The 25,526-nt window shown below is 39.2% G+C and overlaps 1 protein-coding gene across 10 annotated transcripts in view; it reads right to left on the reverse strand.

Moving 5' to 3' along the window:
• The window catches only part of COBLL1 (cordon-bleu WH2 repeat protein like 1), a 169,823-nt gene extending 148,903 nt beyond the window's left edge, over positions 1–20,920 (reverse strand). For 9 of the 10 annotated variants that reach the window (XM_030324550.1, XM_030324548.1, XM_030324553.1 and 6 more), the window contains exons 1-2: positions 20,607–20,675; positions 19,799–19,916 (exon numbers count right to left, since the gene is read on the reverse strand). In XM_030324550.1, coding sequence (XP_030180410.1) covers positions 19,799–19,916; positions 20,607–20,616 — 128 coding nt within the window. In that variant the 5' untranslated portion in view covers positions 20,617–20,675. Of the gene's footprint in view, positions 1–19,798; positions 19,917–20,606 lie in introns of all 10 variants that reach the window. The other variant, XM_030324544.1, reaches the window with a different exon arrangement.
• Positions 20,921–25,526: the final 4,606 nt, after the last annotated feature.

Consider the following 25,526-nt stretch of genomic DNA (forward strand, 5'->3'; position numbering starts at 1 on the left):
CAACGCCTTCATGCAGATGTCACCTCACACTCCATACCCAAGAGAAATGTGTGCTGTCAACAGAAATAACCTCATCGAGAATTCAGAAAGGAAATGCAGAACTTACTCAAACTGACTCAGTGTGTTCCAAGACATGAATTATCAACAAATAATCATAAGCACTTCTCATCTTAGGTATCATTTTAAGATTTTTTTTCTTAATTTTTTTTTAATTTATTTTTGAGACAGAGAGCGAGCATGAGCAGGGGAGGGGCAGAGAGAGAGAGGGACACACAGAATCCGAAGCAGGCTCCAGGCTCCAAGCTGTCAGCACAGAGCCCGATGCAGGGCTCGAACTCACAGACTGTGAGATGATGACCTGAGCCAAAGTCGGACGCTCAACCGACTGAGCCACCCAGGTGCCCCTTAGGTATCATTTTTAATGTAAAAGGACTATTTATGATTTACAGATGTGGAAAGTATGTGACCAATAGTGGAAGGTTCTCAGCCTGTATTCTGCTACTTCAGCTTTTGAAAAAGGAATGGAATCCGGGCTGTGGATAGGGAAGGTACAAAATAAAAACCTAGTCTTCTCATACATGAGGTGACCGTCTTGTAGCCTCAAAGATAAAGTCTTTTCACCAGGAACCACTGCCAACAATAAAATCCAGTGAAAGAACATCTTTGGTTAGTTTTTTTTTTTTTTTTTTTTTTCCCTAGAGGAAAAAAGGATAAAGGTCTACAACGTACACACGATGTGCTATCTCCACATCTACCAGGTAGAGCCTTTTCTAATGATTGTAAAGGGCCAAAAAACCTGCTTACAAAAAATCACATTCTATGAACTAATGAGTCACAAAACAGCATTATTTTATTTAGGAAACAATTATCCTTAACCAAATATTAACTACTAATTCACTGAACAGAAACAGAGTGGGCAGCTTAAACCAATCTTATCAACTTTCATATGGCTGATGTTCAAAAACTTCAATAATTTAGCTATAGACATCTAATTGTGAAATATTACAGGCATGAGTCGATGAGACAGGTGTCTTCATTTTCGGATTAAAAAAAAAAAAAAAGAAAGAAAACAGATGTACAGAGGTTAATTTGTCCAAAATTTCCTAACTATTCAATGGTGGAGCCAAGACTGAATATCAGGTCTTGCTGAAACACCGAGCCTATGTCCCCTAGACTATTCTTAATACATCTTTGTCACTTCACAAAGTTACAAGTTTAAGGCAACAAAGGTGACTGCTGGAGTCTGGTCAGATGAAGAATAACCTCCATTGTTGCCTGACATCAAACTGCAGCTCTGCCCCTGTGCCTGCTGGGCCGGGGACCCTGGGAGCTCCAGGCTGAAAAGGAATAGGCTAGAGCTACCTCTTGCTGCCATAGCAATGATCCTCAGGCCTCCTGGGTTGTTGTATATTCCCTTTAGGAATTTTCCCCTTGGCACCTCACTGGACTTTGCAATCCACTGCCCCAGTGAGTACAGCATTCTCCAGTCTCACAATTATCCCAGACTGAGAGAGACAGTTTTGATACTTGGTTCCAGCTAAGAAAACTCAGTGCTAACAACTTCCCAGAGTCCAGTGAGAAGATTTCATCTCGGGGGAGGGGGATGTGTTAAGGGGGTAGGAAGAGGGCACATAGATACCTACAACTTCTATATTTGCATAAACATTCTGAAAATGTTCACTAAAGCATCTGAGAAATCACACATGATCTTAACCAAGGCATAAAAAAAATTTTTTTTTTTGAAACTGCATAGTAATTGGCATTTCAAAGATTTGGACTTTCCTTATTTTAAAACAGAGAGAGTATTGTTTACACTGCCTTGGAGGCTGTTCAAAGATGTGTATTTTTAATAAGATTGAATCATGTTTTCAATTCAGCCAAAGCGATTTTATTCCATGAATACATTTTCCATGTACTATATAGTAATATTTTCAATACAATTAGCTGCCAGTGCCCAGCCCAGTACCTGACACATAGTTAGCTTTCAACAAGTGTCCCTTGAATGAAAACAAAATTAATGAACTGTTGATATTTTCAGGAAGATATCTTATTCTTGTTACAATTGGTTACCTATTAAGTAGCTTCAAACCTAGCCCTCCCCAACAAATTCAAATTTAAAATCCCCCCTCTCAACCCCCTTACCTGTCTTGCTCAGCTTCTTCACCCTTCAGTGGAGCCTATGACTCCCAGTCCTCTTACCCTCCTTGACTACAGCAAAGATTAATAACCAGAACTCCCCTTGTGTCCAAGCTTCCTCAGTGCTGCTGGGAAAAGACCATGCCTGGCCCAGGGACCACACAGACTGCACTTCAAAAAATGTATACAGTACTTCCAAACCAAGTAGGTAATTACACACACAGACACCCAGCTTCCCAGCTTACTCTAATAACTGACAACAGATAGTCCCTGACTTACAATGGTTTGACTTCTGATTTTTCAACTTTATGATGGTCCAGAAGTGATACATGTTTAGTGGAAATCATGTTTCGAATTTTGAATTTGGATCTTTTCCCAGGCTAGTGATATGCAATAGGATAGTCTGTCATGATGCAGGGCAGGGGCAGCGCAGTTCCCAGTTAGCCACATGATCATGACTGTAAACAACTGATACACTTAACCACCATTCTGTTGTTCACTTTCAGTATTCAATATAGGAGATATTCAACACTTTATTGTAAAATTGGAGTTGTATTAGATGCTTTTGCCCAACTCTAGGCTAATATAAGTGTTCTGAACACCTTCAAGGTAAGTTAGACTAAGCTATGATATTCGGTAAGTTAGGTGTATCAAATGCATTTTCGACTTCCTTTATTTTCAATTTACGATGGGTTTATTGGGGCATGACCCCATCATAAGTCTAAGAAAATCTGTACTTCTATTTCCAAGAATGTCCTTTCTTTGGCATGACTCTCCCTAATGGCAAGTCACAGTACCTTCCACACAGATTTCTCCGAAACTTGCAAAGGCTTTCAGTTTCTAGCGATAACAAACTCTGGGACTGGTTTCCTCACTGCTGCAAACTTTGCAGTCTTTCAGTTCTGGAATTATATTCATCCAAATCTAAAACTTATCACGCATGGTTGATGATCTCATTGGAAACAATCCAAATGTTTAATATGTAAAAGCTAAAAGAAAATGTAAACACACACAGGCAAACATATGGTTGGTTATACAACTATTTGAAAAAGCATTTTTAAATGTGTCTCAAACAACTGAAATAACTTATAATTCTGAAGAAAAGGATATAAAAATAATACACATAGTTAAAAATCTAAACATTTACAAGTCTAAAAGGATGCATTCTATCCACAGCATTACCTAAACTATAGCTGAAAAAAACACTGGTTTTAAGATATGAATCAGTGTTCTTCTAATAAATGAATTTGGAAAGTGTTACTTTCCATGTTTCTATTCTAGAAGTCCATTCTGTATATTAGCATATTAAAATCCCTGACAAGACCTTAAGAAAACATTTTATCCCAAATTTTTGTGATCAGAAAAAATAAAATCAGCCAAAAAATGTTTAGCCCCATTTACTGTCACTGCTATAATCATTTATTATATTCGCTTTCCCACCCCTGGCAGTTCTGGGAGGAGGATGTGGGGGACAGGGGAGCAGAATGCAAAGTGGTCAAACCAAATGGATTTCAAAGGACATTTGGGTTCCACTCAGACCTGCCACCTCCTGGCCACGTGACCTTGGACAAATTACATGTGTAAGCTTCAGTTCCTCTTCTGCGCAATCCAGATAACAACTACATCTACTTTACAGAGCGGTTGATCACAATTAAGTGCAGTAGCACCTGCCATGCATTTAACCCAGTACCTGATGAACAGTCAATGTTCAGGAAACGTTCAATGCTTGTATGACTACAGTCCTATAAGTCATTACCCATTGTTGTTAAATTACTATGCCCCTGATACTTTTAATTAGTGGAAATTTGAATTTAAAAATATTCATTCAAACCCTAAAGTAATTAAGGTTCCATTTCATTTCACATACTATCTTGTAAAACACATTATTTAAGAGAACATTTAGTGGGAACACCGTAGTACTCAAGAAATTTTCCAAGTGCATGAGTATAATTCATTCTGTCTAAAAATTTTCATTATAGTTACTAAGAAAAGTAGATGTAAATTATGTTAAGAAATTCTGAATAGTCTTTTCTCTGACATCAAAACTTACCTGCAAGAATATAGAAAATATTCCTGTATTGCCAAAAGGCAAATCCAGAAAAAATTAATGATATTTAATTGTATTTTTCCTAATAAAGGCTTTTAGTCAAGGGTATGCAGGGTTAATTTTCAGACCACGCTATCATGCTGCCACCAGAACCTAATAAATTATGGCTTTACACAATCTGGAACAAACGATTCCTACTAGCCTCTCATCCTAAATGATACAGTCACTATCATCACTGTGTAAAAAAATTTTCTCCAATAGGTGATAGCCATGGTAAGGATAGTGTCTCAAATTTTCACTCCCTCTTTTGAATAATGATGTTCTTGTATAGGACATTACAATAGGAAATTTTCAGTCACTACATATCAGTCCTAACAAAATCAAAGAAATGCAGTTAGAGTTATTCTCATCTTACAGAGAAGAAAGGTGACATACTAAAATGTAAGGCACTTCCCACAATGGTGAGGAAAGTGAGGAAACAATCAGAATTGCAATCACCTTGGTAGGATACTCCTAATCTCAGAGGGGGCATTTTTTCTCCTCTAAAAGGGAATGTGATTTTCATTAAGATTAGTACCCATTTCGTATTCAGTGTTCCAAGAACAACTTCCCTGCACCTGGCACAGGCACTTCCACGGGTGACTGATGAAGAAAACCAACTCACATCTTCTACTTCCTGGGAGAGGATGATGAGAACAGGCATGTTCTGGCACTCCTTGGTTTCCATTTAGTACAATAATGCTGTCAGCATTATAAGAAGTTGTTTCCTAAAACTTCAGGTAATATTTATAATTTAACAAACATAAATTGAAAGCCTGATATGTGCTGGTGTTACTTCTGCACTTTCATTCTGTATAATTATCCCACCACAGAGGGAACTGAGGCCCAATGAGAGAAAGTGCCTAGCCAGAACAGAGACTGGGTTCCAAATCTTCTGTCTCCAAATCCATTCTGCAGTAGATGACTGCTGAGTGCTATTCTGACTTCTGGCTGAGCCACTTCTATTTGAAACCAAAGACAGTGCTGTTAAATGTCCGAGGGCCAAGTGCATTGGTTAACCGCATCAGACAACTATAAGGTAGATAGATGGCAGAGTCAAATGGAGAGAATGAACCTCACTCAAAATGCTTTATGGACCTGCCCATACATTAAATTGTTACTTTTTAAAGTTCCTTTTCTGATGCATCCTGACTGAGAATTTCATCTTATTTGAAGACAATGTAAAATCCCAACTTGCTGCCAAAAACATTCCTGGAGAAATAAAATGAACAAACTTGCTTTCTACTATAATATTTGCAGTTTTGTACACATCTTGAGGTATAATTTCCAAAAACACTAGGGAGAAAGAGCACTTGTATTGATTTTTCTTTCTTAGGTCCCTATTCAACAATTTAATTTCTTCCATTCATGATGCCTTTCAATTCTCAATCTCTTCTTTCATAAGCTGGAAGAAAATACCCTTTATTATTTGTTCTTATTCTTTAGCCATCATTGTTCACATCAAAAGGCTAATTTCTTACACCATTAGAATAACCAAATCAAAATAGCAAGGATCTTGACAATTTAGATTTCAGGGTCTTGACACAAATGAGGATTTTTTTCTTTGAGAAGAATTCTTATGCACTAATTAATCATGCAATTAAGGACTAATTGCTTCATCCTCAAAACCTATAACTTATTCTATAAACCAAATGTTACTCTATCATTATTCAAATAGGAGTATTTAGGCTTTAAATAATCATACAGCACTTAAGTCCTGTTAAACAATCCCACCCATGATGGCTAAACATTTTGTTTTGTTCTACGTTTGAGATGGAAACATTACTCAGAATTTTCACTTATACTACTAATGAAATGCATATAAACACCACTGCAGGGAGTAATGTTAAAAGAGAATATCAGACTAAGAATGGAATTTAATAATAGAGTGCTAAGAGATTTACAACAACCCTTTTAATGGTGTAGCATTTGATAGGGGTTTAACAATTCATTAGTTAGTGGCTGCAAAAATGAATGTTAAACACTCAGTTTGATGCTTTGTTTCTATTTCTCTAGTGGACAGGTAATCCACTGGTCTTCAATGCTGACCTTTTGCTCAGGTTCACACAAATTCAAATAACACCCATCCAACAACTGATCATCAGGTGTCTAGGTATATGCAGGAAATTAAATCAAACCCAGCAGTATACACAAAAGAAATAATATATATATATATATATATATATATATATATATGGACTCTGCCTTTTAGGGTTGCACAATCTAGTTAATTTAATCAAATATATCAGGAAAGAGTATTACACCACAGTAGATTGTAAACTGCATAAAGAATGCTAAAGTGACCACTTATTAATAGCAAAGAGTGGTGGTGGGGATAAATCCAAGTATCCATCAATAGGGGACTAGTTTTATAATTCATGGTTCATCCCTACAAAGACATAATAACACTAGGGGGAGAAAATAGAGCCCTTTATGTCATGAAATGGAATAATTACCAAGTTACATTATTAAGTAAAAAAGCAAGGTACAAAGCAGCACTAACTGTGCACAAAAAAGGGAGAAACAATATGCATATACACACGTATTTGCTCCTGAGTATAAGGAGATACACTGTCAAATATGGTTGCCTGTAGTCACATAAGGCTCTTCAGCACTGGGTATGTGGCTAGTGTGATTAAGAATTTAAATTTCAATTTTATGTAATTAACTTTCAAATGTGACTCATTGCAAAATATTTTCAGTTAAAGACAACTTTCTCGCTTTGTAGAATTAGAATCATGTTAACCTTTGCATCATGTAATATATCATTTAAATTGAATTATTTAATGTAGTGCCTAAAATTTTTTAAATTTGATTTGTGGTTTCTATGATATTCAAATTGGCCAGCACTGGTATACAGTGTCCTACCAGGATTTAAAAAAAAAAAAACTGATGACACTAATTGCCTCCAGGAACCAAGGACTGGAGGGAGGTCTCTCATTGGTCATTTTTCTCTTTTGAATTTTGTGCCATTTGGATATATTGCCTATTAAAAAATAATGATAGGAATGCCTTGGTGACTCAGTCAATTGAGCCTCCAACTCTTGATTTCAGCTCAGGTCACGATCCCAGGGTTGTGGGATCAAGTCTCAGGTCAGGCTGTGCTCTGAGCATGCAACCTGCTTAAGATTCTCTTTCTCTCTCTCTCTCTGCCCCTCTCCCCTCAAACTCTCTCTCTAAAAAATTAAAATAGGGATGCTGGTGGGGGGGTGCTCAGTTGATTGGGTGTCCGACTTCAGCTTAGGTCATGAACTCATGGTTCATGGGTTCGAGCCCCACATCGGCCTCTGAAGCCTGATTTAGATTCTGTGTCTCCCTCACTCTCTGCCCCTCCCCAGCTCACACTCTGTCTCTCTCTCAAAACTAAACGTTAAATTTTTAATAATTAAAAATTAAAATAGAAAATAATGAATAAATGACATGACCTATAAACACCAATGTAAAGAATTACTATCATTAGCATAAAAATTTAATTTTGGATGGAATCTCTCCCCCAAAAAACATAGATGATACTTTTGAAGAAGTTATATATGGTCCTTGGCAGAAGATGCTTTCTAATTACCTAAGATGACAGAAATGTTTCACAAACTAACAGTATCAGAGTTATCAATATAAGAGATAAAAGACTTCAAGCCTTAAACTGCTTAAACTAGAATAATCTAACATGTATGCCACTACCTTTCTTCCATCACAAGACTGTTCTTTCATTTTTCCACTCATTGAACATATTTTCCCCATTTTCTTGTTCCCTTCTTCATCTACATCCCCAAATAAAAATTTAATTATCTCTACATTTCCACTTAGCACTGTGTGCATCTACTTGGCTAAGCAAAGAATGGGGGAAAAGCCAGGAAAATCCTCCCCTACACAACTCATGAATGTTTTTTTCTCCATGAAACAGCCATGTATAAACATAAGCAGATCACAATGGGCTCAACTAAATGAGTCCTGGTTATACTACTGAATCACACTTAACATAATTAAATATTATAATGAAAAATCAAATTGCATATGTATGGGGTATGACTATTTCTTCCCAACTTTCCCACCTTATTTTAAAAATCAGTATTTTAAAATTTTTTTCTACTTTGACATAGCTGGTTTTAGAGCTTAAAATGCATATATCAATGGAAATTGTTTTTAATTAGCAATGTTAAGTTTAAGGAAGAAAAAAACGCTGCCATTCTCAAATCCAAAGGATACTCTTCTTTTTCTCTCTCATTCTCCCTTCCACTTCCTCAAGAACGTTTGACATAGAGGGGTGCCTGGGTGGCTCAGATGGTTCAGTTTCCAACTTTGGCTCAGGTCATGATCTCACAGTACATGAGTTTGAGCCCCATGTCGGGCTCTGTGCTGACAGCTCGGAGCTTGGAGCCTGCTTCGGATTCTGTGTCTCCCTTTCTCTCTGCCCCTCCCCCACTTATGTTCTGTGTCTTATTCTCTCAAAAATAAATAATAAACATTTAAAAAAAAAAGAATGTTTGACATAGGGGTGCATTGGTGAGTATCATTTAGAGGAAATACTCCTAAGGCCACAGAGAGCATGTGTGCAAAGCCATCCACAACCAGCAGCCCAAGTAAGACAGGTCCCTCACCAGTCACACAGATCACATACCAGAGTGAATGATGAGCACAGTAAACAGAGGTTTTGACTAGGTTTGGTTCAGAGAGCAAGGCACTCGAGATAGCCCTTAACAATTAAAACAAAATGGTTCAGGACCAGAATTTTACAAAATTGCTTCTTGACAGGAAATCTTATGAAATTCCCTGTGAAGGCCAATAGATGGTAAAAGATGGAATCAAATAGCTATCAATGTACTACTTCCTGCCTCCTTAACTGTGTATGCCTTCAGCACAGCCCATCATTTCTTAGTATCCCAAGGATGTTCCTTTAATACCAATGGTATCTTTATGTTCAAATTGTTCCAATTATCTGTGGAGTTCCAGAAACTTGGTCTCTCCCCTTGCCTGAGTTTTACTTCCCCAAATCCATGATATTCAAATTTTCATTATCACCAACTTGATGTGCTTAATATCTGGAAGAATACAAAAAATTATTGGATTTGGTTTACCAAAAATTATAGCAAATATTCATTCAACACCATCAAATAACTTCCAGAATTGCCACTCATTCAAACTTGCATAATCTTAAGTGTCCTAAATAACTATGATTCATTAAAAAATGAAAATCCTAAAGTGTTACATCCTCAATATATATAGAGGAAATCCTGAATTTGGTTAGAAAACACTTGGGGCGCCTGGGTGGCTCAGTTGATTGGGTGTCCGACTTCGGCTCAGGTCATGATCTCGCACTCTGTGAGTTCGAGCTCAGAGCCTGGAGCCTGCCTCGGATTCTGTGTCTCCTTCCCTCTGCCTCTCCCCTGCTCATGCTTTGTCGGTCAAAAATAAATAAACATTAAAAAAAAAAAAATAAAAAAGAAAACACTTAAAAATGCCCCTTAGTAAGTTCAAGGCTATACCATTACAACTACTAAGTTAGTTGGAAACACATTCCTAGGCTTCACAAGGTTACCAGCACAAACTTCAGGACTAAATTTTCTTAGCATCATCTAAAGAACTTCCTATGTATTTTACATACACACAGGATCACAGATAATTAGACACTATTTTTAGACATTACTTCTTTCAGACAAAATCATATTTTAAAAAATTATATATAGTATAGGTTGGAATAGGTTCTAGATACAAAATTTGTCACAACTAAGATATGAGGGGAAAATCAGTCTATTTCTCCTTTCAGATCACTAGTTGTTTTGGTCTGTTTTCTTTTTTTTCCTCATTCAAACAATGTCATACCTAACTTTCCTAGAGGAGGAAATGTTCATAGGTAATAAAACTATCACAGTAAAACCTGCCCTCTTTTCAGAGAAAGAGAAAACTGAAGACAGAAGACTGGTAAGATAGGATAACAACATAAAATTTAAAAATTAGTTTCTTTTCACATGCTAACATTCTTTTCTGCCACCTTTAGCTTTGCCCTCCTGAAGCACAGCAAAAAGATTTTCGCTTGAAGTTAAGGCATCTAGCTGCTCTCTGGGAATGAATATCTTACAGAAAAGCGAAAGACTGGAAGAAACCATGCCCATAATCTAGTAGGCACTCCACCCAGGAGTTTTGCTGCCAGTAAATAACCGAACCATGAATACCAGAGAAAAATGGGGGCCGCATCAGACCATGAGGTCCTTTAAGACAGTCACCCTGTCTCTTTCCTAATTCTATTAAAGCAATGATACTCCACTATTGGCATAAAAGAACAAAGTGAGAAACAAAGGGTTGCTCTTTTCTCTGACACTTCTACTTAAGCATAAAGGAAATAATGAATTCAGTGGCTCTTATAATTATCTTGGCCACTGTTGGCTTAATTTGGCCTAGAAACTATAGCACATCCATTGGCCATGGGAATGGAAGGGTGGTAGCCATGATCAGATTTAGTAATGCAATTTCCTGTTTTTCCAGCAGATCTGAACTGATACACAACTGTAGCAGCAGTTAAAATTCTGGCTCCTGTCACCACTACTCCCCTTGGGGTCATCTCATACTTCCTCACTTCCATTTCTCTAGAAATAATAGCAGGTACGCGTGTGTATGCAGGTTAGAGAGATGATAATCCTCAAAGACTGGTGATAAATGTCCCATCTAGGTTTGAGGATCTTAAGTCTATTTCCCTAGAGATATATGTTGGTATAAGTGCAGAAGCTGTAACATTAGGCTACAAACTGAAATGGTATATCTAATTTTAACAAGTACACTGGAATGCATACATATTACTTAGTGTTAATCTTCCAAATTAATCAGACTGAAAAGCAATGCCCTTTTCCAGTGACATTACCATTTTAAAAATATATTCTGATGTCTTTGGCAATCAGCCTACACACCATATAGAAAATGAGAATCACTACTTTATAGGCGTAACCATATCATGGACCCAACAGTATTTTACCTCAGGTTCTTTTTCAACCCCATTTCAGAGGGTTGCCTCTGAACCACTTAGGTTATTTTACAAAATCAAACCCGTCAAAATATGGCATTTCACTCTTAATTCTGTCCAAAACAATTTTCTACAAGTCTGAGGCAATTACGAAAGAAAACCTCTACGCTATTAACCCAGGCCCTAGTCCCCGTTATCCGCGATTTCACTTTCCACTGTTTCAGTTGCCAGCGGTCAACCCCAGCCCGGAAGCAGAGGGGCCCCTTCCGGGGAATCGTCACAAGGGCAACTGTAGCCTCACACTGCGTCGTCTGCCTCACGTCATCTCACAAAGGCATTCTGTCATCTCACATCATCACAGGAAGGGTGAGTACAGTCCGATATTTTTGAAGGGGAGGGGAGAGAGGGCTCACGCACGAGCACACACGGGAGCTAGAGAGACGGGCCACATTCACGTAACTTTTATTACATATTATATGACGTGGTGTCTCCCCCTCTCAGACGGGGTCCCCAAATGTGGGGCTACGATGGGGTGGAAACCGGTGGCACTGCTGGTGGAAGATTTCACCTGAGGCAGAACAAAGGAGACAGAAGTTTACCGAATACACTGCAGGGGAGTCCTGGGCAGGACGGCAAAGGAGACACCGTCTCCAAGGAGGCAGTGGGTGGGGGCTGCTTTTAGAGGGGAGGTGTGGACGTATGGGGCCTTACGGAATTTTCCCTTTTTGGTAACTGTGCCTCGTCGTGGTCAGTTCGGGCCTATGGATGTTCTGAGGTGGGTGCCCTGGTGGGCCTGTCTGTATTCAGCTCCGTGGTGGCCGTGGGCCCTCCCTACCTTCCATTGCTCAGGCCTGCTGCCCAAAAGTGGCCTCTACACAGAACTTCTATGGGTACTATTCTATTTCATGATTAGTTAGGTTGTTCATCTCTCGTTGTGCCTACCTTGTAAGTTAAATTTTGTCACAGGTGTGTATGCATAGGGAGAAATGGTATACGTCAGGAGTTCGGTACTCTCCCGTTTCAGGCACCCACCAGGGGTCTTGGAACATATCCCCACAGATGAGGGGCAGGGACTACAGTACTTTATATATAACACGAAAGTTGAGAGAGAGAGAGAGAGAATTGTTTAGTCTCTGAAGCTCTGATTTCAACGGGCAGAGTGTTTCTAACAGGGAAGGAGCAAGAGTAACGAGGAAGAATTACAATGAGGGATTCTGAGGCAACTCTCCCTGTTTCCCTAGCACCTCCGTTCTCACTACCTCATAACCACAAACCTGAGAACCTTAATGGGGCTCTGTTTTTTTTCTCTGGAGAGTAGGCAGCTAAGAAACCAACCCAGTTCTGTAGTAAATGGGCTCTCCTCCCACCAAATTTCTGAAGGCCTGTCTCTGAGCAATATCCCTGAGCTATATGGCAGGAAAAGGCACAGATATAATCAGGATATTGCCCAACACAGGGCACTACACATATTCAAAACCCAAATGCCTCAATTCATGGCCAATGAAACCTGAAAATTCTGACCTCTGTAAAGATTTTAATGATTTAAAATGTATTAAGTTACAACTAGTACCGACTTTTCAGCTTTCTAGGAGTTGAGCTTAACAGACTTTTTCTCACACCTGGGCATTCTTTGCTGTCTTAATACTTTCTTTGTCATATTACCCCACAATTCAACTCTACAGCTTTTTTCAATGTCTAAAGCCATTAAACAGTTGTAACTTCTTTACGTTTATAAACAGCATTGTGAACTTACACTATATGAAACTAATAATAAATTACCCAAGCTCACTCTAGCATTTTTCCAAAGACTAGTCAGTCTTTGAGAAGCTTTTCCAAGGGATTCATTCCTCAGATGAAGTATGTATGAAAAACTGAAGACATTTGGCCCTTTATAAATAGTCCTGGGAAACTTCTTTCTCCCATACTTTTAGTTTATTTTTACTGTTAGCAGATGGGAAAAAATTTAGCAAAGCAGTCATAAAAAAAAAAAAAAGTCTTACAACAACCATCATGCTAATGTTGGAACACTAAAAGCTTACAGATATGAAATATCTTTAACAACAACAAAAACACTTGTTGCAATTATAAAGCCAGTTTGATTTAACTCATAAAATAGGTATAGATGCCTACGCTTAGATAGGAACTCCTTCAACTTTTGGTCTGGCTCTTCTAGACACATTTGCTCCTAAACATCTTAACTATGTATTATTCATTTTTCACAAAAGTGTCTCCAGCACAGAAGTTTAGAACTTCTCTTTAAAATATATTCCAATATCATATGTGAAAACTCTACAATGCTTGCCAAGGGGCCAACCCTGAGCCTTCAGTTAAAAAACAAAAAACAAAAACAAACAAAAACAAAAAACCCATCGGGGTGCCTGGGTGGCTCAGTCGGTTAAGCGTCTGACTTTGCCTCAGGTCACAATCTCGTGGTCTGTGGGTTTGAGCCTTGAGTCAGGCGCTGTGCTAACAGCTCAGAGCCTGGAGCCTGTTTAGAGTTCTGTGTCTCTCTCAGTCTGCCCCTCCCTTGCTCATGAGAGAGCGCACACGCGCGCTCCCTGGCTCCCTCTCTCTCAAAAATAAACAAACATTAAAGGAAAAAAAAAAATTTTAAATCAAGGCGCTTAGGTGGCTCAGTCAGTTGAGCGTTCGTTGAGAGTTCCAATTCTTTATTTTGACTCAGGTCATGATCTCACAGTTCTAGGACTGAATCCCGCATTGGGCTTCATGCTGAGCATGCGGCCTGCTTGGGATCCTCTCTCTCCCTCTATCTCAGCCCCTCCCCAACTCCCACTTGCACTCTCTCAAAATAAACATTAAAAAAAAAAAAATCAATCACTAATCACCATTCTACAAAATCTTGTATCTTACTCTAAGATATATCTTGTTTTATGCAAGCAGAATATTAATCATTTTGTTCCAATTTAAAGTTCAATACTTAGAAGTCCTTCTGCCAATAAATAAATTTGAATTAAATAATTACTTCATTTATCAATTTCATAAGTTAGTCCAGAAGGGTCAGAAAACTTTTTCTATATATGACCACAGGGTAAAACTTTTTACTTTTGAGGTCATATGATCTCTATCTAGATACTCAACTATGATGTGAAAGCCACCATAGACAATATGCAAATGAGTGGGTATTGCTGTGTGCCAATAAGCTCTACCGAGGATAAGACTATCCAGAATATATACAAAACTCCTAAAATTCGACAACCAAAAGAGCAAACCCAACTAAAAAATAGGCAAAGAACTTAAACAGACATTTCTCAAAAGAAGATACACAAATGGCCAATAAGGACATGGAAAGATACTCAACATCAGGAGTCACTAGGAAAACGCAAATCAAAATTACAAGATATCACCTCACACTCATTAGGATGGTGACTATCAAAAAAACAAAAACAAAAAAACAGAAAACAACAAGGGTTCACAATCCTCGTGAAATGTTGTTAGGAATGTATAATACCTATAACCACTATGGAAAAACAGAATAGTCCTTGAAATATTAAATAGAATTACCACTTGATCCAGCAATTCTACTTCAAAAGAAGTGAAAGCAGGTATTAAAAAGATATTTGTAGGGGAGCATGGGTGGCTCAGTCGATTGAGCGTCTCTTTATTTTGGCTCAGGTTATGAACCCAGGGTCGTGGGATCCAGCCCTACATCAGACTCTGCACTGACTGTGGAACTTGCTTGAGATTCTCTCTCTCTCCCTCTGTCCCTCTCCCCCCACTCATTCTCTCTCTTTAAAAAAAAAAAAAAGAAACTTAAAAAAATGTATTTGTATGCCCATGTTGCTAGCAGCATTATTCACAATAGCTACAATAAGAAAGCAACTTAGTGTTCATCCAAAGATAAATGGATGAGCAAAGTCCTAAAAAAAACGGAAGGAAATTCTGATATATGATACAATACGAATAAACTCTGAGAACAACTCTGAGAACATTATGCTAAGTGAAATAAGCCTGTCACAAAAAAAAAAAAGAGACTATTTGATTCCACTTATATGAGGTACCTAGAGTGGTCAAAATCAGACAAAGTAAAATGGTGGCTGACAGGGGCTTTCAGGGACAGGAGTGTGGGAGCGATGTTTAACAGGTATGGAGTTACAGTTCTATAACAAGAGAGTTCTGGAAATGGATGGTAGTGCTGATTTTACAACAATATGAATTTACCACTGAACTGTACACTTGAAAATGTTTAAGATAAATCTTGTTATGTGTATTTTACCACCAAAAAAAAAAAATTGCAGTTAAAAAAAAATAGGTGAAGGGCCCATTTCAGCATTTCAGCCTTCTGGACTTAGTTTGCTTGGCCACAGTTTGCTGATCAGTGATTTAAGCTTCAGTTAAAAAAAAAAAAAAAAGTACCATTTCTATATTAACATCATATTCCTTTTTATCCTGTATAGTTACAGAGAATTTCTTTGGTAAAGCTCTTAACATCAGGGGCCAATCTCCTAGTGCCTAGAAAAATGTGTTTTATATAAAATAAGGGCTTACAAGTGTTGACTAATTAGTTAAATGAAAGCAGTTGTCTCAATAACATGAAGCTTGGGCATTTATATTATATAAATACACCTGGCATTTCAATACTGTAATAAGGTCATAATATTATTCAATATCCTCTAACACATTTAGAGGAAATTAGACTTTGGATAAGAAGTCTAGTATTGACTTACTTTTATTTTTCTTATTTGGTAATCAAAAATACCCACCTTTGAATTTACACTAAATTTTTAATAACTACCTAATAGCAAAAATAAGCAGCTTATCACATGACAAAAGTTTACTGAGTTAAATTAAATCATCCAAACACATGAAAATTTAATTATTTTGAAGACAGAAACCAAATATTTGTATTCACTTTATTTTTTTTTTAATGTTTGCTTGTTATTTAGAGAGAGTGGGAGACAGAATATCAAGCAGGCTCTGCTGTCAGCTCAGAGCCCTTCATGGGCCTTGAACTCAAAAACAACTGTGAGATCATGACCTGAACCGAAACCAAGAGTCAGATGCCTAACCAGCTGAGCCACCCAGGCACCCCTATGTTCATTTTAAATTCTAGGCACTGGGGGTTTTCATAGGCATTAGAAATTGTGGGAGTTTTTAAAATACAAATGTGATTTTAAAAAGAATGAAGACAGGACACTTTATGAAGCCACTCTAAATAAAATACTCTTTAGCCATTCCCATTCAGTGTAATCCACAGTGGCAAACATTGGGTGCCAACATACCTATGGAGGAAGAACACAGGTTTGGGGATCAGATCTTGTTTCTGTTACTCATTCATCCCTTTTAGTGGTGTGTCTTTGAGTATGTTAGTTTAGCTCTCTGAGCCTCAGTTTCCACAACTGCAAAATGGAGTTAATATACTTCCTCAAAAAGGAGTAGCAAATATTTTATTTATCTATTTAATAATATACTATTATTTAGTATAAATTATCTAAATGTAATCTTAAAAAAAAAAAAAAAAAAAAAACTAAAGCTGAAAGTGAGGATCTTGAGTTCCCTAAAAATGATTAACAGAAGCCCCCATTCCACTCATGGCTTCACCTCCATCTCAGATGTTGAAACCTACTTAATCAATAGTTCTCAGATCTGGTAGCACATTACAATCACTGGAACAGCATTTTTAAACCTCTCCACACCTTGTCCCAGCCCAGGTCAAATAAAATCAGAGTAAGTAGTAGGTGTGAACATGGGTATTAGTTTTAAAGATCTCCAGGTAATTCTCTTGTTGAAACCTCAGCTAAGGCATTCAACCTGTAAGCAGTCAATAAATGTTAGCCAACAAGAATTCAGTATGTACAATCAGTAAAACTTTAGAACCAACAATGCATCCAAATAAAAGCTTAAGCAAGCAGCTGCTAAATCATTTAATTTTTACACGTTTTAGCTGCAAAATCATCAAGTAGGTTTTTTACCCCTGTCCATTCCTGAAAATTTGTTTCAGAATCAAAGCATTAAGGTCCTTCAAAGCAAGGTCAACTACGCTTTTGACATTTAAATTTCAAGGAGTTAAGCGAAAAACAAACAAACAAACAAACAAAAAGGTATCTGTCAGGGCAAGTATAACTTATCCTGCATAAAACACAAGCACTAGCTAGCAGTTCTAAAGATAATGTACCCAAGCTGATTCTTTGAACTTTAATGAATGTATCTTACAGTGGTCAGGAAAAGAGAAAAAACAAAAAACAAATAACAAAAATAATAATGCATTGAACTCGGCAACTAAGTCCTGGGTTTTCCTTCTGGTTTTGCCACTCACGTGTTCTAGGACTTCAGCAAAGCCACTCAGTGTCTCTGGGCTTCAGATTCTCATTTGTAAAATGCAGAGTTGCACTAGATTTCTTTAAAATGATCTGTTACAATGTAAAACTTTGAAAATTACAGAGGGATTCTTTAGAGCAAGGATATCCAAGGAGGACTGAAGTAGGCCTCATAGATTATTGGAGTCATGAGTCATGGTTTAACTAGTTTTATAGTAAGGAATGTACTTCCCAAATCTAATAATTATAACATATTGAGACTGCTCCTTACTACCTCCCGTAAACCCATATCTAAGATTTTTCCCCCCACAATTAAATCATTTTTAATGTGCTGGGGTTTTTGAGGAAAAAAAGCAATACTGAATATTCAACAAATATTACATAATAGGCACTTGGAATATACAAGGGACAATATAGAAAAATGAAAAAAGATATTTTTTTTACATTTATATTTTGCAGATATTGATAACTTCTTTAAATAGAATGCAAAGTAAAATGATACAGTGGGGCATGTTACTCAAGATGTTGAAACATTTTTGCAGATATCCCTCATTCAATTAGGAGAGGAGGGTAAAATTCCTTAAAAGTATTTTCTTCATAGTTGAATTAAAAAATGCAGTTTTATACATTATTTTCAAGAATTATTTTAAATTCTCAAAAGTAAAATCTGAAGCATCTTAATTACAGTCGTGCTTATCACTAGACAGCTCTTTGCACTTCTTCATCCCAAAGCCATCTGATCTCTATTTTACTCAGAAGTATTGATTTCTGACAAGTACATGTTATTTTGTGTATATGCATATGATTTTTTAATTGTACCTTAACCTTATCCATTTTCAAACCCACCAGTTTAATACTATCTTATTTTGTGTCACCCAAATACATTTCTGTATTCCTGAAAGTTGTCTCCTGTTCAGTTTACATATCTCTGTAGTCCCTATGCTTTTATGATTGATATCTTTCTACCAGTATATTTCTTTACTCATATATATATGGAATATATGGAAGAATATATATTACACTGAACAATGAAAACACTGGGAAAATGGGAACGGAAGTCAAGAGTAATAGGGCTATTTGCAGAGGGGAGAAGATCATTCAAACAAAATGAAAGAATTAATTCATACACTACATGTTATGTTTCCTCCACGTAAGCATTATATTAAAAATCTTCTATATTAGTCATGTTGCTTTGAGACTTCTCCATGTTTCCTCTAGACAACTGCCAACGTTCGCATGGTCTCTGATGAATAAACATGCTGTGACTTGCTTCTAAGGAAACGCCTGTCATGTTCCAGGGAAAAATGACTTCTCTTAAATCAGGAAACTGATTTAAGAAAACTGCACAACTCCCATTCATTAGTTACAAAGTCGATTTTTCCTTAACGTTTCTTTTCTGGAATCTTTGTCTTCCCTTTAGGACATTGCTGCCTTCAGATTAACTATCAGAAAGGAAATTTGAGTTGCGGGAATATATGTAGGAAAAGTTACACTACATCAAAGGGGTTCCCACTTCAGAAGCTCAAGGAGCACCTAAGTTAAGCCTTCCCTGTTTACCGAGACTAAGGTTATTTTCAGGTTCTCCCCATCTCTTGCAGAACTACCTGTTCTCATTACTGTTTACCCAAATGCTTAGCAAGGTGATTAGCATATCTGGCAGGAAGACACGCTTCATTTAATATTAACTCACCATGTGACAGCCCATTCCCCCTCCAATCTCTCTTCAAACACGTGAGGACACAAAGAAAAGTATCGTTGTTTGCAGTCTGACTTAGCGCTAGGCTTTGGCACCAGCAATTGGCCACAGGCACACACACCCCCAATCACAGACGCTCACGCAGCCGGGTCCCGGAACTGTCATGCGGGCTGACAGCTGGCACACCCTCCCGTTGCCCTCCACTGCTCGCAGAAAGCCCCTTCCTTACCGTCACTTTGACGCTGCTCACCTGCCTGGGCCTCAGCCCTCAGCCAAGGAAACTTTTTTCCCCCTTCCCAAGAGCTCACTCACAGGTATCGTCCGCCGCTCTTCCAGAGCCCCAAACAAGGGGCTCTTTGTTACTATTTTTGCTCCAGGACTCCTCACTCACTCAGTTCCCGGCATTCGGCTGCCCTTCAGCAGCTCAGCGCAGCCCCAGTAGGAAAGGAATCAAAACTACCAGAACCCCCGTCCCCCCTCCCCAGCCCAGACGGCCTCCAAGGAGGCCGGGAGGAAACAGCCTCCTGGGCTGCCTATCCCTCGGCCAGTGAGTCAGGCAGCTGGCAGGGCAGCGAGTTGCCAGCCAGGTAAACGCGCTGCGGCCTTGCCGCCTTCGCCCTCCCCGGAGACCCGGCGGCGCGGCGCTCGCGGCTTACCCTGCTGGGGCGGCGGGCGGCGGGAGCGCCGCCAGGGCGTCCTGCGCGCGGGGGGCTCTGCTGTCCATCGCCCTGCGGGGCGCTGCGCGGGCTCCAGCTCCGAGGCGGCGTGTCACTACTAGAGTGGGAGAGGCCGGCCGGTCAGGGCGGGACGCGCGCCTACCCGAGGCCTGAGCGGGGCGGGCCGCGCGTCGAGAGCCCGCCCGAGCCCCCCAGCCCCGGGCCGGCCCGCCTCCCGGGTGCGCTTCCACCTGCGGGCCGCGGCTCCGAGCCCGCGGGCGCCCCCGCCTCGGGTCCTAGCGGCCGCCCGCAGCTGCGGCGGTGGGAGGCGGCGCTGCAGCCCCCGCCCCGTGGGGCTTACTGGGTAGCCATTTGGCGCCTCTCGGGGCGGGAGAGGAGCAGCCCAGGCTGGAAGGAGGAGGAGCGGGGCGAGAAGCGCGGCTCGCAGGGGCAGCCGCCACGCCGGCAGCGCGTCTCCGGGCCCCCCCGGCCGAGTTTGCATAAACAGAACGCCCTGGGAAAACTTTTCGCGACGAAAAGTTGAGAGAGCTAATTCCTCTTTTCCCACCCAGGGCTCCTACTTTCTTTTCAGAAGGAGACAGTAGCGCGCCTGTTCTCTCCCGCGGCTTCCTCTTCCACTCTTCCCTCCCCCGGAGCGCGCGCTCGCAGTTGGTCTCTCAAGCCAGGACTTGAAGGAGGAGAGGGTGGCAGCCTCTCCCAGGCCGAGGCAGCGCCTCCCCCGCCCCGCGGGCAGGGTGTCGGACGCTCGCTTGGCGCCGCGGGGCCTTCCCCGAGCCGGCTCACTCACCCTGCCCCATTTCCCTGTCCAGAGCCCCGGAGCTCGCCACCGCCTCCGCCGGACGGCCACCTAGAAGTGGTGGTGAGGCTCGGCTGCATCGGAGCGAGAAAGGCAGCGAGCCGGGGACAAAAACTGGGGGCGGAGGGGGGGTGCCGAGGGCCGGGTAGGAATTTCCCTCCGCCCACCCCACCCCCGCCCCGGTTTCGGGTCTTTGGGGTCTGTCTGGGGAAGCCGAACGGAAAGGTAACTCCCACGCCGAGAGTTCCCAGTCCCGTCGCCAGGGCGTTGCTTCGGGAAGCCGGGCGCGCGGGGAGCCGGACAGGTGGGGAGGAAGAGTAGGTACCTGCCCGGTGAGGACTGGAGGGGTGGATCCCGGCTGCCGCGGAAGTGCGGAGAGAAACTCGCCGAACGGGGCCTGCAGCGTGCCCTCCCGGCGGTTCGACTTTTCACGTCCAGCGCGGTTTGTTTTTTTTTTTTTTTAGCTCCAACTTGACCTCTAACGTTGCTATTCGGTTAAAAGCGCACCTGTGACTGATTTTCTAATCAGTGGCAGGTTTAAGCTTGCCCCGTCTTCAGAAGCATATTTCTTTCTTTCCTTCTTTTTAAGCATATAACAGCTGTGACATCAGGACTGGAAAATAGTGTCTGACGATAATCTAGAACAAATGATATATTTTATTCCCCTCTTGGAATTTTACGGGAATAAAAGAATCACAGGCACAGCTGCGTGCTTGTTTGTACATTTTAGTTACCACGTGCATGCTCTGTAGATGATTCTTTACACCTGACAAACAGGTATATTTGCTTATCTCGTATATTGTAAGCGTCAGTTGTTGTAAGATGTAAGACATTTCTGATGGGTTCAAAAGCTTGCTTTCAGAAAAATGTGAAATTAAGTTGTCCTTAAACTACGGTTTAAGAGTAAAAATATTTCAATAAAATAACGAAAAGACTAGGTGAAAAAGCATCCTACAGGAGGCCTCTGCTGTGGTATTAGCATCAAGTAACAAATCTTAGCCACTTCACCCTAGTGATAGGATAACGTTTGACAGGTGGCAAAAATTAAACAGATATGTAAAACCAATGCTTGACTAAGTGCCCCTTATTATTTAAGCATTGCAGAAATCAAAAAGATTGCTGAAACTGACATACTAAATACCTAACAATATGCCATTTGTATGTTGTGGGCAGTCATTCTATGTATTCCTTTCTGCGCATAATACATTCCTTTCAATGTATCTTTACATATGGAAAGGGAAAAAAGTGGCCTATTAAGATACTGAAACCATATCAGAAAAAGTTGCATTTTAGTCTCTAAACAACTCAAGTTAAAGAATCTCATGAATCAATCATGCCTCTAAATGACTTTTACAGTTGCTTGCACAGACAGTAATGCAAGCATTGAGTAACAGTGAAACTGAAGTCTGTAACTTTCAATCACAAAATCAAGATTAAACATTAATTAGTTTCAGCCTTAATTTATGACATGCTAATAATACTGACTCCATTAGTCTAACCTGAAACATAAAACATTTTCCTAACGTTTCATAACTGCTGAAGGCATTTTCAATGCTCACCAATTTTTCCTGTCCAACTTCTAGTTTTAGGCATAGGGGAGGATTACACTCTCCACACCACTGAAATTAGGTATGGTGATGTAACTTGTTTGAATAAGTAAATGTGAGCAGACATGAAATGTTTCATTTCCTGGTGGAATCACCTAAAGGCCAGTGCTTGACTCTATGCTCTCTTTCTTGCTGCTGCAATCATGAAAGTGAGTATGAAGATGAAAGGGCACAGGACTGAAGTATCCTGGATTGCCAAGCATCACTTAACCTTCCTTAGGTATAATCATGTTTGACAACTTTCCAAATCACTAATAGGCTAGAGCTTATATGGTACTAACCTAGATCCCTAGAGCCTGCTAATTATATGCATAGTTTATTAATAAAACAGTAATCGTAGTTGCTATAAACTACCTCCTCTCAATCCTTCCCTCTGGTTATGCTAAACTATTGCAAAATTACCCGAGTTTCCAAAATTTTAGTTAATTTCTTTCTGTTTGGAAATCCTCCTCCTTCATTCCATTCAACCTTTTTTAATACATGTGCTTAGGTATTTTCTCATCTGAAAGACCTTCCTAACTGCACAGATAGAATTAGCCCCTTAGCCCCCAGTAAATTTTGTTAGGTGGGGCCAGAGCCCCATATGATATTTTCAGTTTTTCAGTTATACAGTAACAAGGTTTGGCGGGGGGGGGGGTGTTCGGCAGTGAACTCGAGAGGCTATGTCTTATCCTTTATGTCCTGAAAGGGTTGCCCAGAACTCAGGAGGCTCTTCACAAATATGTGTGGAATGAATGAAGGAGTAAAGAGATCCTTAGACTCCATTCCTCAGGGCAATTGTAAGAGGCAAGTGGGACCTTAAACCGGGAAAGGCCTTTTCAATTAAAGAATTGGCAGACCATTTTAAATGGAACAGATAGTGAGTTTGTCCCTCTAGGGAGAGAAGACTTATTCTCCATGTGTGGTCACCTACCTGATGGTGTTGGTTTCAAAATCACCAGGTAGAAAGAAGATACATTTTGCTGTATATCTCTTTGAATGATAATTTAGGTTTCAAATTTCTGCTGGAGAGTATTAAAAGGGAAAAAGTTTTACATACTTAATAAATACATATATGCTATATAAAAAGCACACACTGTTTAAAGTGGGCAATGCAAAAATTGTTGGAGACTTAAAATTGGAGTTTGTCTAAATATTTTTTAAACTAATTGGGACAATGACAAACTTTTTTAATGTTTAAGTATGTTTTTATTCAAGTATAAGTGCCATTGAAAAGATTTATTTAAACCATACTTCAGAGGTAGTAAATATCTTCCTATGCACTTCACTTTTGCATAATACTGCCTAAAGAAAGTGCTTCTTTTATATCATCCTAGATTGTGTATATGTGTGTGTGTGTGAGCTTTTACACAGCAAGATCAGAGATGTTGTAAGGTAGTGTTCAACTTTAATGAACCTCTTCAGACTTTGAATTTCACGGAAGCTCTTTAATCTCAGGCAAGCATGTCTTTTTTAAAAAATTTCTTTTAAGGTCTTTATGAGAGTTTATTGATGACAACAGGGAGCCAAAAGTCAGGACTTTATTCTCAAGTCTGAAATGTATACAAAAATAGTTTATTATCATTTTATCTTCATATAGTTTTTTTTTTTGCTTTCTTTTTTTTTTTTTTTTTTTATTTACAGAGTACTCCTACCTGACTTAAAACATAGAAAGTCTTAAAAAAAAAAAAAAACAAACATAGAAAGTCTTGTTACGAGTCAGTGTCTTCCATACAAATACTTCATGAGAGAGCTTTATCCTAAAGTACCCAAATCCTTTTTTTTCTCTGGCAGCCAGGAATCCTAGTCAGGTTTTCTACTTAGTCACTACTGTCTTTATCTTTATCATTAGCATATCTGCTTTTCCTGCCTCTCTTATTCTTATTTATCATCTTATTTTAATGCCTTTCACATTCAGACTGCCCACCAATAGATTCATAGGTGAAAATAAATTTGATAGATGTATATGTTTTTGAAATATTGTGGCTTCTTTACTTCAGGCATATCATAAGATAGCTATCACAAGATAGCTATCCTATGAAAAATTCTCATTAATTTTTATTGAACACTTTTTCTCTTTGCATTGAAGACAAAAGCATTTGCAGGAATATGTAAAAAATGATTAAGTTTAAAAATGGTTGCATGTTTGTATGATGTCTAATGTATGTGATTATAATAAAACAGATTAGTTTTGTCCATTGAAATTACTTCCAGAACAATTGTTAATTACATTTATTTAAAAGCAAATACAGGGGCCTGTGGCTGGTGTGGTTGGTGAAGCATGCAACTCTTGATCTCAGGGTTGTGAGTTCAAGCGCTATATTGAGCATAGAGCTTACTTAAAAAAAAAAAAAAAAATAGGGGCGCCTGGGTGGCGCAGTCGGTTAAGCGTCCGACTTCAGCCAGGTCACGATCTCGCGGTCCGGGAGTTCGAGCCCCGCGTCGGGGTCTGGGCTGATGGCTCAGAGCCTGGAGCCTGTTTCCGATTCTGTGTCTCCCTCTCTCTCTGCCCCTCCCCCATTCATGCTCTGTCTCTCTCTGTCCCAAAAATAAATAAACGTTAAAATAAAATTAAAAAAAAATAGAAGCAGATACAGTAACTAAAGGTTGTATTATTTATATAGTTTTTAATAACCATGGTATTCATAGCCATTTCTTGTGTAAAGAATGTTCATAAAATTTTTAATTTGTGAAATAAGTACTCAAATGGTAATATAATAATTATATTAAGTATTTCATACATGTTTCCTCTTTAAGTATTGTAGATCACAAGTCTGTTCTTGGAGGGTTTGTGGGCTTGGAGGATTTTATATTTTTTATGCAGTTATTTATATACTGTTAAACAGAGGAAGGAAGTCATATTTGGCTATAACATTTCTAAAATATCAGTAAATTCCTATTTTTCCTCAATGAAGTTTGACATTTACTTGTATCAGAGTGTGAAGAAAATAAGAATGGTACTATTTATTTAAAAAAATGTAAATGTACACTTCATGGCCATATGTTTGGAATTATATCTTGTTATATCATTTATCTTTTTGGGGGGGGGTCATTTATAACCAACCACTCTAGAAACTAAAAGTACTGAAATAAATATACTTTCTTGTCAATTTTAATGAGCTTTTAACTTATATTTTATATTTTGAAACTTAGAAGATCATTGTGCTATTTTCTTAGCATAGAATTTCCAAGTAAATTACATATTTATGAATTAATAATCACTGCAGGATCCCTTACCTCTCTTCCAACAGATAAAATTAAACATTTTTTCAATCCTAATTATCAAAAGAAGAAATGCCTGAGTTTAGTATGCTGTGTCTCTTAT

Source organism: Lynx canadensis, chromosome C1 (genome assembly GCF_007474595.2).
Source record: "Lynx canadensis isolate LIC74 chromosome C1, mLynCan4.pri.v2, whole genome shotgun sequence".
NCBI lineage: Eukaryota > Metazoa > Chordata > Mammalia > Carnivora > Felidae > Lynx > Lynx canadensis.